The 13,314-nt window shown below is 37.3% G+C and overlaps 2 protein-coding genes across 2 annotated transcripts; both read left to right on the top strand.

Moving 5' to 3' along the window:
• The first annotated feature begins 7,152 nt into the window (after window positions 1–7,152).
• LOC126377201 (uncharacterized) lies at window positions 7,153–9,403 on the top strand. Its single transcript, XM_050024897.1, has 3 exons — window positions 7,153–7,322; window positions 7,697–7,949; window positions 8,977–9,403. Exons 1-3 carry the CDS (start codon window positions 7,188–7,190, stop codon window positions 9,309–9,311), a joined length of 723 nt encoding a protein of 240 aa, XP_049880854.1. The 5' UTR covers window positions 7,153–7,187; the 3' UTR covers window positions 9,312–9,403.
• A 1,040-nt stretch (window positions 9,404–10,443) lies between these two features.
• Window positions 10,444–12,945, top strand: LOC126377207 (uncharacterized). Its single transcript, XM_050024905.1, has 3 exons — window positions 10,444–10,578; window positions 11,766–12,018; window positions 12,605–12,945. The coding sequence occupies exons 1-3, from the start codon at window positions 10,444–10,446 to the stop codon at window positions 12,943–12,945; spliced, it is 729 nt and encodes a 242-aa protein (XP_049880862.1).
• The last annotated feature ends 369 nt before the right edge of the window (window positions 12,946–13,314 follow it).

Here is a 13,314-nt window from a genome sequence, read left to right as displayed (position 1 = left end):
ATGTATCTCGTTGTCGTGTATCCGTCATACGTAACTTGTTCGTAGGACGATGGGAGCGGCCGCGAAAGTTCCTTATGGGCCCGCACCCAACGCTGGCACTGCGCACACTATGCGACTTTTTTACAAACATATTTTTCGTGATTTTTGGTATTTTTTCAATTTTCGTGTTTTTAGGTATTTGTAAATTTGATGATATAGCTAAATGCGATGATTAAGAAAATATAAGCACTTCTTCTACTTCTATCGTGTGGTGGAGTATCAACCTCATCAACCCTAGTGTCAGGGTTACTATTGAGCCGCCAAAGGCCTCTGACATCACTCATGTAACGACAACGTATATACATCAGTAAATAGTAATCGAGACCAACGGATTAACGTGTCTTCCGAAGCGCGGATCGTCTAACTTTCGGACAATCAGGTGATCAGCCTGTAATGTCCTAACCTACCGGGCCTACCGGGACAGCCCAACGCTCAATCACTGGACCACGGAGGCTGTATATAAGCACTGTAAAGGAATGTATTAAACAAATACTGAGTCAATGTGGCCCCGTGAGACAGTAGTACATTGGACCTTAAACGGGGAGCGCCTGTTTGAAACCCAGTGTCTGACTTACACCATTATTTTTATTAACACAGTTGGCTCGACCCTTATAGACGGTGGTACGGCTCACCACCTATCATGTTGATCTAACAGAAAGTTCGGTGGGGTGTGGGTACTTTGTATATCATGTAATGGATGAACCTCTAACTTTTTTTTTTTTAATACAAAGAACGTTTAGGGCTCTGTGCCGAGGTTTTTCTTGCAGCTTCTTTTCCCCGGCTGTACAGGTTGTGAGAAGCTGCAGTAGTTTTAGGCGGATGAGACGTTCGTTATGTAAAAATTGACAATTCAAAGTGTAACTACGTTACCTACTGAATAAAGATATTTTTGAATTTGAATTACCCCATGGAAAAAAAAGAAGTCAACGATAAAAAAAAACCAAAAAAACAAGAAGAAAAAGAAAAGAAGTCATTGGGAAGTCGTGAGAAAAGAGAGTCATAAAATCACCTAGTGTGCCACTGCCTCAAGTCCCGCTGGCCAAGGTCACCCGCAGACACTTTCTTCTGAATGGCGACCCGTGTGGCGCGTGACTTCCGATGTTGCATCTACACACCTTGTTCGCGAACAGGTGATAATTTCAGTGAAACTGAAGTATACGAAAGTTTACGTAAGATAAGACGTGAAGCTGAAATTTTTAGGTATTTTTGGTACATAAACTTTTTTTAACTTTCCTACTTAAACTTACACTACTACTTTTACTACTACTACTTTAGTACTATTACTACTTTTACTTTCGTGATTAAATATAATCACATATTTAATCACGTAAGAACGTAACACGTACTTATTTAACATATTTAACGGAGGAGCTCGGTGGCGCAGCGGTAAACGCGCTCGGTCTGCGATTGTTGAAGTTAAGCAACTTTCGCAAAGGCCGGTCATAGGATGGGTGTCCACAAAAAAAGTTTTCATCTGGAGCTCCTCCGTGCTTCGGAAGGCACGTTAAGCCGTTGGTCCCGGCTGCATTAGCAGTCGTTAATAACCATCAATCCACACTGGGCCCGCGTGATGGTTTAAGGCCCGATTTCCCTATCTATAAATAGGGAAAGCCCGTGCCCCAGCAGTGGGGACGTTAATGAGCTAATGAAGATGATGTTAAAAACAATTATGATGTTAGTTTTTATTGTTAAGTTTTTTTTATTAGTTGTAGGGAATGCGATCTCCATTTTGCGGGATCCCGAATTTGGGGGATTTCGTTTAATTTTTCGGGATCAATTCCGAAGCATAATATGACAAGATCCCATTCGAGATTGACGGGCGCATCTCCTTGAGTTATACTTTTGGTTTTGATTATACTGATTTCCAAAGAAAACTTAATTATTTACTTAGTAACATTGAAGAATAAAGATGTTTTCTTTCAAAAATACTTATATATTTTTTAATTAACCTCACAATCACAAACATGCAGTTTTCATCGTTTTCAGCCATTCTAACTTTACATTTTTTTATGAATTTGTTGAGATCCCGAAAATATCGGGATCCCGCGAGATTGATATTTCCAATCCCGGGGGTTTCGAATTTGCAATCTTGAGTAGGGATTGCGTTCCCTAATTGGTTACTAATATTGTAATATACATTATTGATTGATTAATTGAAGGATTATCTCCGATACAATATACTCTTTGGGAGCCTATAGCGGCTCAATAGTACCCTGACACTGACACCAGGGTTAATGAGGTTGGTTACTGATCTCACAACCCACACGAGAGAAGAATATAATACAGGATAATAATTCATCCCATCATTTGCATTAAAAAGCAGTTGCTATCGTCAATCGATAGTCAGTAAATACTCAAAACTTATCTTAGTTCGTCATGTTAAGGATAGATGGCGCTTTGCTAGGATTTTTTTAAAATGAACTGCATCAGAGGTGTATCCGTCGCAAGAACAACTAAGTACCCACACCTCAACGAGCTTTCTATTGAAAAATTATGATGAAATTCATATAAACTTTTTTTTGATGTGAGTTATTGTCGCAGATGGCATTAACTGCTTGGCCGGACAAATGGGGAGCGATGAAGGCTCTCACCCGGTGCAAAGTTTAAGACAACAGGCCTGAGGGTGCCCAGTTGGGCGCGAACCTCGGTTCGGTCTGAGAAGAAAAATATTTGAAAGAATTAATCGACCCTCGTGGGTCGATAGCGATAAGCGCTGATTGAGGGAAATCGTCGACCATATACACGTAATTACTATATTTAATAAGCAAAAGTTCTGTTTGCTAACAAAAGGTAAGTTTTAAAAGCTGATGACGAAGAAAGTAAACAAGTATAGTGAGCACTTAAAAAAGAATCAAGATAGTAAAAGGGTTTTTAAATTTAACTTAACGGGCTTACTGATAGTAAGCCAATGAGTTCAAAGCCAAGGCGGTACTTAACAGGTTAAGTTGTATGAACTTGAAAACGGTGTTGAAATGTAATGGGTGATAAGAAACGGTAAATGTTTACGACAGTCGATATACGTTCTATATTAGCTAAACAATTATAAATCACAAGAATACCAACTCATAAAGTCGAACTCAGTGTCTTAGAGCTCAGTGAGTCTCGTGAAACTACCATCTTCTTCTTCTATCGTGTGGGTTGCGAGGTGAATTACCAACCTCATCAACCCTGGTGTCAGGATTATTATTGAGCCGCCAAAGGTCTCTGACATGGCTCATGAAGCGACTTAGTGACTACGTAATCAGACACATATATTCAGCATTATTATCATGGATAAACTTGTTGAAGGTCAATTTAACATTTTTGAATCTACGTTATTTTGCAAGGTGTTATGGCTGAGGAGAAGAAATGTTAAGAAACTGCAACAGCAACACATCTTTTAAATCAATGTAGGTATACATTACAGTTTATTTCATAACTAGAGAAACACATTTAATACCAGGAATTTTTATTGTTTAGATAATCAGATATCTTATAATACTTACTGATTTTTTACATAAAGTAAGCTTCACATGAGCTCTAAATTTATTTTTTGACAAATTCGAAATATAAAGAAGGAAAATATGTATAATCCAAAAAAGATGAATTCAGTTTACTTAATTTATCACAGTTTCTCGAAAAGAGAGATACATTTTTCCGTACATACATAATATTTTCATAAACATATTGACTTGCGACCGTCCGCCTATTTATGACTTTCGTACTTACTACGCTAAGTAGTAAGCTTTTAGCATTTTGAAAACAGGAAGAAAAGTGGGCCAGTTTAAATATGGACTGGAAAGACCGTGCGAACGAATAGACCTACCTGCAACGGAAGTGTACGGCCATTAAAACGGACCAGTTAATTTATCACTCTAAAAGGTATTTTTATGATAGAATATTGCACCTTTAGTAAATAATATTGGTTTATTGGCTGGTTTCTATCGCGGGTTGGAAGGTCAGACAGGCAGTCGCTTCTGTAAAAAGACGGACCTGTCAAATCTTCAAGTAAGGGAAGTGGATCTTGTAAAAATACGGAATAATGCTAAGGAGATGATGATGATGAGTAAGTAATATTGTTGAAAGAAACTAAAATAGGAATCTTTTAGCTCGTAAGACCCAGATTTCCAGACCCATGGATGAAATTTGGATTTTACAAGGTAAGTATCGGGTCCTTACGACCTTAAACCTTCAAATTTTGGAAATTTTCAGTGGTAGACAAGGCAATTACTAGGCAAGCGTATCTGGGGGCATGACAGCGCCCCCGCCAAGTCGATTCTGTCGTAGGCCGAGGTCAATTAGGAATATGAACTGGTAATATCGATCTCAGTTTAGGCGGAAACAATCTAAGCTTGTTGTTCGCGTCTTGGTAAGCATTGGAACCCCCTAGAGGACACCTTTAGCTTTAACCTGATGTCTATAGGTATACCTTTATCTTCCAAGTTCACTAAACGCCAAGTTCTTAGATATCTTATGCGGATGTACGATCCTTCTATACCATATATCACATCACTAATTTAAGATCCACGCTTGTCGGTGTAGCATCTCTATGCTACTTTTTTAGGGAAAAATAGGGCAGTGGTTTCTCTCTTGCCTTCCGCTCCGTAGTACTCTGTCTGACGCAAGTAGAATGGCGCCCAGAGTAGTCTATGTCAAACCCATATTAGGACTTCTGTCTTCTACCTCTGAGTAGAAATAAATAATCTTTTTTTATTTCACACACAACAATTTACAAAATTTGACAGTTGATATAATTTTGATGGTGGCTATTTAAAAGCAGAAGGTAACCCTGTTTCTTCAACTAGGAGACCTCTATCTTGAGAGACAGTAGCAGTTGTAGTATACTATACATACCTATATAATAATATATATAATTTTATAAAAAAAATGAATATCACACTACCATCAATCAGCTAATCAATCATACTCAAACACAAGCAATTCCAATGCCCATTACGATCGCCGTAAACCAAGATGACTCCAAAAAACTCTTCATCAAAATTTGACCCACATTACAAAAGAGGTTTTTCTTCGAAATCACACATTTCAACCGGCGAAGATTCCTTTAAATCTCTTGACCCCTTTCTTGGACCGGTTGCAAAAAAAAAAACTACTCGAATGAAGTGAAAGTACTTACGTCAGTCCAAAACGTGTGAGTAACAATTGTCAGTACACCTGAAGTGAATTATTTAATCATTTTATAATCAGTTTCGAGGTCATGTCTATTGCTTAATACTTAAACTTAAGAACGTCATTCCTATTGAGGTAAAACGCAGCTCTAGTGAACTAACAGGGGTTAACCGGGACCATCGACTTGTCTTGCGAATCGTACCTCATCTTTGGTGGATTGACTGAGCCCACTTTGGTCATCACTGCATACCCTTTCGGGAATATAGGCGTTATGCTTTGTTATGGAAATTATCGCCTAGTGACTTTTGCTTCAATCTACCCCGATAAGAATTGCGAACGTGAGCAGGGGTTAAAATGCCACATCGAAACAATTCATCTAAAAAAGCAATATTACAATTTGACATAATGAAAGTAAGTGCGCAATGCAAACAAATGTCAAATAGCAATATTGCTTTTTTTAGATGAATTGCTCTGATGTGGCCTTTTTAACCCTCATGTTCACGTTCGCATTTCTTATCGGGGTAGGTTGAAGCAAAAGTCACTAGAAGACAATTTTCACAACAGAGCATCCCGCCTATATTCCCGAAAGGGTAGGCAGTGGTGTATTAGTGGATGACCAAAGTGGGCTCAGCCCATCCATCAAAGATGAGGTCAGATCATTCCACGAATAGGAAGGCACATTAGGACGTTGGTCCTGGTTATTACGAGTACTGACTAAGTACAGAGTAGTAATAAGTACATAGTCTTTACATGAGCCTTATCAGGGGTCTTTGGCGGCTCAATAATAACCCTGCCACCAGGGTTGATGAGCTTGGTCATCCACCTCACTACACACATGATAGAAGAAGAATAGAACTCCTCAAAGTTATATCTACCTCCGTAAATATCATGACTGAGACACAATTAGACTGAATATAAAATTAGGCCCGAGTTGTGGAGGTTCAGGTTCGATTCCCGATGAGGGCGGTATCGAAATCATTTTGTGAGACTGTTCTTTGTTTTGAAAGGACATTGTAAGTTTGAATAACCTGATTGTCCGAAAAAGTAAGACGATTTCGTGCTTCGGAGGGCACGTTAAGCCGTTGGTCTCCAGCTAAGTCATAAAACACTAATTCACCAACGCACATTAGAGGAGCGTGGTGGAGTATCAACCGGAAGGGTACCCTCTTGAGGGGATCCCTGTGCCAAGCAGAGGAACGTATAAACCTTGGCGTATTTCTGGGTAAAAATATTGTTTACAATAAATAAAACATGCACACAATGAATTTGAAGAGAAACGTATTATTTTTCCAAAAAAGGACTGCCTAAATGCGGTGACATTACGGAAAAAGCTGAGGTCAATAAAATTGGAAAAAGTTTAAGAGACAGAAAGCCAACTTTTGGGGTCATCGCATCTTTACCGGTTCCGTAGTATATGATCGTGACCTCGAAATGTTAGAATCGGAAAAATAGCTACATATAAAATTAGGATGTTATCATGCAAGATTGCAAGAAGAATTTCACTTTTTACTATTCGATTTAATTTCTTAGGACTTTTCAAAAATATTTCATAATGACCTAATTCTAATTTAACATTGAGCAATGATGAAGACTTGATTCGTTCTTTGCACAGCAGTGTTAAATTTTTTTGGCTGATTACACTGATAGGGTAACAGCGTAAATGAGCTTATGTACTCAAGTTTCGAAACCTGCCGATTATGTTAGATTTCACTTCCCGCCGAAAAATCAAACAATCACACTTTTTCTTTCGTTTCATTTGCACTAACATCACAAATGCCGTAAGCGAGAATAGGGATGTCGTAAACGCAAACTGTTCGCTTTCTATTATCAAATATTTGTTCTTCTACTTATCCCTACGTCGAGCCATACGAGGCATCAGTTAGCGACCGACGTCAAAGAATACACACTTCTTTACAAGAGTTCAACAAAAGCGTAGTGGGGGGTCGAAGGATAAAATACATCACTTTTTTGGGAAGATATCATAACTTGCCAAGCATCGGCGTCGTACGAGCATCCGCAAAAGAATTGTATTTTCGAAAATGTGGAAAAAAATAGCGGTTTTAGCCATCTTGGCTTCAGTGCAATGCAGTCCGGTGCAAGACAGTGGAGTTGCGGAGAATTTAGTTGGTGCGGTGTCTGAGTGCATAGACAGCGATACGTCGTTATGTCTTAAGGTGAACAATAGTGGAGTGATAATAGTGTAAAGTGATGTGTGGAAAATTCTGAATTTGAAATCGAAAGCGTTGGGAGAGCCACAACCCATTGTTCCGTTATTGACAGTGAAATTGGAATTTGCGATAATTCACTCTTTCTCTCAGTTACAAGTGTTACCGGCTATATTGTCATTATACACAATGTGACAGCGAAAGATGCATTAAATGCAAGATTGTATTATCCTGCTAAACCAAAGTTCAAGACTAAACAAATTCAAAATTCAAATCAATTTTGAGAACGTTTCTATTATAAAAAAAGGAATCCATAGACTCAAATCTATAATCTGTAAATAACTACCAAAATAAATAATAAAGTAATATCTCATTGTTTCCAGGAAAAAGCGTACAAGTTCACCGAACGCTTGGCAGTTTCAAAGAATCTGGACATCTTCGAAGGCATGACCCTGATTAATACCGGGTCAGCCAGGTCCGCTAGGAGCTACGAGCCTTTGGCCGAAGAGCCCAAAACTAGGGAATCCCAACTCGAAGAGAGGATCGCCGACAACATCGGAGACTTCTTGGACAATCACGTACTGCAGTTACGCCTGTCCGAACCTGATAACGAATCCAGAGGTTTAGATGAGGAAGGTAAGGAAGAATACCGAATAAAACTCAAACCGTACGAATTATAAAAATATTTTAAATTAGACTCTTTTCAATAGAAGAGTGGTAAATCTTTGATCAGAAAAAGCGACAATTCACTGGAAGTCTTTAAAAGATGTCCAAAAAAGTGAATTTATTAAATTTAATTTTAATATTTATGACCAATCTATATTGTTATCTTAAAAACGAATATAGCAGAATCTCAAAATCAGCGTAAATTCACCAACAGAAAATCTTTAAAAATATTCGAAAGAAATGATCAAGTAGGTCACAGACATCACATATTTTCGACCATCACAAACATGCATAATTAAAAACGACCTTTATTTGCTTGACGCACAAAATTTCACAAGACAAAAAGAGAGTTAAGATCAAATATCATGACAAACGTTTGTGCACGTCTAAATCTTAGAGCACCTACAATGTCACGCGTTTCCAGCCTGCTTTCTCCTCTAAACATATTTACATAAGTAAAATGTCTTTACTTAGACAATGGGGTTTCTAAGGGCCGTATATAGCAACAGAGTGCTAAAAAGGCTTGTCTTGTACATGGTCGTTATTGTCAACATTTTTATGGCTACTTCTGTTGCGGTCATTGGCTGGCTTTCAAATTAAACTTTAACAATGTCAACAAAAATGAATTTTGTGTATATACTTGTTAAACCGTAACGAAATGGCCACTCAATTCCGAGTGGCATATTTAATTATCTTACAATATGTATAAATTATTATTTTGCCATAAATAATCTTTACATAACTGGTGCAGTCATGAACACTTAGAAGATTAGATGGTCTATTACGTTCAATTTGGTCTTCAATTTTCTCCAATTCAGATACAACTTGATCTTCTATTGATCTCCTTGATATTCAATCTCAATAAATATTCATTTCATCTCCAAAATAAAACTCCTTCACATTTAAATATAAGATATTCTCTTTCAATTTCCGTTGATGACTCCGTTTTCTAAAAACTTCTGTTCCTGTTTTATTAAAGCTTTTTTTTCCTTTATAGCTCGTGGCAAGAAGAAGAAGAAGATCAAGCAGCTCCTGCCCATCCTCCTCCTCTTGAAGCTGAAGCTCGCTGCCTTGATTCCTCTGTTCCTTGGTATTATCGCCTTCGTCGCGGTCAAGGCCGTCTTCCTTGGCAAGATTGCCTTTGCCATGAATGCCTTCAACCTGATCAGGAAACTTCTTGCCAGCAAGGGTGGTCACTCTTCCCCAAGCACCAGCTATGGAGTCCCTCATCATCACGAAGAGCACCCAGGCTACAACTATGAACCAGCTCAAGGCTGGAGCCGTCAAGCGGGTGATGCCTCGTCACTAGCTTATTCTGGTCAATTGAACTAGCTCTTAGGATAAACGAATTGTATAATTGTGTATTTATTTGCGTGTTGTGAGATATTATTTATATTTATGTATTGTTTTATTTATTTTCTGAATGCCTGCCATGTTACGAGTACCTCAATTTAATTTATTACTTTATTTATATGTGAATAAATATTTGTTTCGAAATAGTAGCTACAATTATTTTACTCTACACTTTTTAAGGTAAAGAAGTATTTGAAATAGTTGAGTACATGATTTTACTCACAATTAGGATTGTCTTGTACGGTAAGTACTATTGCGCGGAAACAGTTCTTTCTCTGCTTCCTGGGTAATTACCTGACCTGTCGCTCCTGAGTCGTTTCTGGTTGTATATTTGCTTTTACGAGGTCTATTTTACGATTACTGATCAGAATCTTAGACGGCGATACGGCTCGCCACCTATCTCTCTAACTACCCCATTGGGTTATAATCGTGAGCTTATGATGAGATCTGGTATCTCCGGAACAGGGTGGTTTATTTCTATGTGTGATTGTGTGGTGTGGTACAGCTATCAACACAAATTGCTTTTACGTTTTATAGTGCCACACCACACCTATACAAACTAGAGCATCCTTATTGGGAAATAAGGAGATACGTATGTATAAAACCAATGCAACTTTCTATTGAAAACAGTCTATTCACCATAATAGAATCGTATCTGAATTCATCAATAACAATGAACCATGTACTTTAGGGTTTCTTTAAGTTAGGCAAGCGGATCCTGTGAGAATGAGATAACACTAGAGATATGATGATTTAGCTCTCCTGTCCTAAAAAATTGATTATGTTTAAAAATTCGTTGCCACAGGAGAGCCTAAAACAAAAAAATGGGGATGATATGAATTTCCATTCTTGCTTCATTTCGAATGACTCTATAAAATATCAATAGAAAGAAAAAGCGTGCGTTATTCAAATTAATATTAATGAATTACATATCTATGTCACTGTGGCATACTGCCGTCGCAGTTCCGAATAGGTGGATATGGCTAAAAAATGTTAATCAGCCCAGTGATCAGAGTGGGGGGAGTTAGAATAAAAAACTGTTGACCTATCAAATGGTCATCACAGCCAATTTCGTCTCGGTTCGGCACGTGGACTCGAAAACACAACAAAAATGAAGTTTTTGATACTCCTCAGTGTTGTGGCTTTTGCTTCGAGCAGTCCAGTGGCGCAAGATGAATCTGTGATGCGTTTATTCCTTGGGAATATTGTGAGTTGCGTAAACAGTGACCTGGGATTGTGTTTGAAGGTACGTGAAGTGATATTCTTGGACTAAGTGTCAGTGAACAATGGTTAGGTCGAAAAATCGCGAGTGATATGGACTAATCAACACAAGTTATTGAGCAAAGAAGTACTACTTCTTATTAGGCTAGACGCAAAAGTACAAATTATTGTCCAAAAGTAATTTGAAAAACGCTTCTGGTGTTACTAGCAGAAGATAAAATGTTGTGAAATTTAAAGTGTCAATTGACTACACAATCACCGTCAATATTTTTATAGTGTTAAATACAGTGAATGTCCTATCCATTTATATGACATGTTGGAGAGACAATAGTAGTTTCAAATTCTCGCACGGTCAACTGGCGTCTCATTATTTTCATTATTTTTGTCATCTGCTAAATTAAGTTCAAGTTCTCAAGCAAAAACCATTATTTTTTTTACAATATGCTGTCTTCTGTCTATGAGTTCATCAATATTATCTTTCTCCAGTCTTAAGAACAAAAACAGTTTCTTACACTTACCAATTACTTCGATTCACGTATAAGATTATCCATTCTAATCGCCAACAAAGAAGTTTTACTTTTCAATATTATTTCCACGTTTTTCATTACTTTTCACTACTCTCTTCGGTAATGTCACTTTCGTTTTAACATTGTTTCCCCTGCTAATAAGAAATTGTGTAAACAATTAGTCACTTTACTTAAGTGTGAGTCAATAATGGAACTGTACATGCATTGCTTTTGTGAGAAAAAAGTAAAAGTGATGGACTTCGAAAGTTTACATTTAAAAATAATAATATACTTAATGATTATTATTCAGATCAATGGAACTATAACTTGCAATTCAGCAAATACCTGGACTAACTATACAATATCGAATGAAACTAAAAATAATTAAAAAACGAAATTTGGAAATAAGTAGTTTTTTTTTGCTATTGACAATTATGAAAATACTACTATACTTACATTAAAATTTCTGAGCGAAGAATTAATACTTTGGATATTATATGGAGATTTTTTAAAGAAAAACGATGATCAATTTGCTCTTCTTATATGCAGCTAAACGGAATACGATGTGTAGCTATAATACCAAACATAACCATTTTTTTTTGTTCAATTAATTATTATAGATTGACTCTCTTTTGTGACCAAGTAAAGGGTGAATCTCTACTTAGTCACAAATATAACGATAACAAACTGTTTAATTTCTTACCAGGAACAAGCATTAAAAGTCACGGAGAGACTGGGCTCAGTTCGTCAACTGAAGTTGGCTGAAGGTGTTACCATTCTGAACAATGTCCCCAAGGACGGCAAAAGTCTGGACCTCTCAGCCGAACCTGAAGAAAGAAAGAAGCAGGTCTCCGAACGTCTTTGGCAGAGCACTTCCGACTTGTTGAAGAATAGCGACTTGGAACTTAGCTTCAACGCTCCAGTTGGTGATGATGATGAAAGCAGAGCTCTTGATGATGGTAACTAAACTGATGACATTATGATAGAGATTTCTAGGATAACACTCAAACACACGAAGTCAAGGGTCACAATATCAATTTTGAATTATATGAAACTTGCATATATAGATCTCGACTATATCCCAATTTGCTCATCCATCACAAGCTGAACTAAGTACTTCTTTCATTTAGTTAAACTGTAGTTAAATATATGAGCAATAATGAGTTGTTGAAGCTTTTTCTCTCGTACGAGTTGTGAGAGCGTTGACCGATGTTACAAACCTTAGTGCCAGTGTAGTTATTGAACCGTTAAAGGTCACAAACGTAGCTCACACCACAAATTGGTTCTTATTTCTTTGTCTCTCGATGCACGAAAATTATTCTTTCGATAATCGAGAAATTCAGCTGAAAGATAAAAGTTGTCAGTCATCGTAGTTGAATTGTCAGGCAATTGAATATTCATACTAGAGCCGAAATTGTAATTGTATAATATGCAATCAAACTCGTGATGAAAAATAATGTTATAAAGTCATATCATTTTCAAAAGTGTTTCGCGATGTTTTTTTTTTTGTTTATAGACCTTCAATTATATTTGATTTTCTTTTAGTTGAGGAGGGCCGTGGCAAGAAGAAGGAAATGAAGAAGAAACTCAAGATGTTGGTGCCTCTTCTACTCTTGGCGAAAGCCAAGGCTATTGCTCTTGTCGTCTTCTCCCTCCTCGTGATCGCTGCTTCCCTCTTCAAGCTCGCAGTGCTTGCCAAGATCGCCTTCATCGCCAAGGCTATTGCTGCCCTCAAGCTTCTCTTGGCCAGGAAGCACCAAGAGGAAGAACATGGATGGGTCCCCCACCACGAGGAACATCACGACCATGGCCACGGTTGGGAAGGCGGCTGGTCGCGATCCAGAAACGAGGCCAACAATCTGGCCTACTCTGCCTACTCTAAGTAACAAACCAAATAATTATAAACGCCTCGACGATCCCACGACTAATGAAAAATTATTTTAAGTTATTTATTTCGGAATGATTGTGTAAATGTGTTATAATGTATCTAATGAGGTTTTTTATATTTGTATTTTATCTTTCTTTCTTTTCGGTCATTTTATAGAGTTTATTAATTTGGAATGGGTACCCACTGGTCATAATCTGACTGAAAAGGAATTATTTATTCAAATGGTATTGTGTTATTTGTGTGATATGTTCTTATTATTTTATTTAAGTATTTAGATTATTTATGCCATTTATTTTATTTTTTTGTTTGATATTTTATTTGTTCTTTATATAACGTATAATTTATTATTGTATGTTATTTTTATATA

Source organism: Pectinophora gossypiella, chromosome 22 (assembly GCF_024362695.1).
Source record: "Pectinophora gossypiella chromosome 22, ilPecGoss1.1, whole genome shotgun sequence".
NCBI lineage: Eukaryota > Metazoa > Arthropoda > Insecta > Lepidoptera > Gelechiidae > Pectinophora > Pectinophora gossypiella.
The sequence above is the reverse complement of the archived record's forward strand: the minus strand, read 5'-3'. Positions and strand labels throughout refer to the sequence as shown.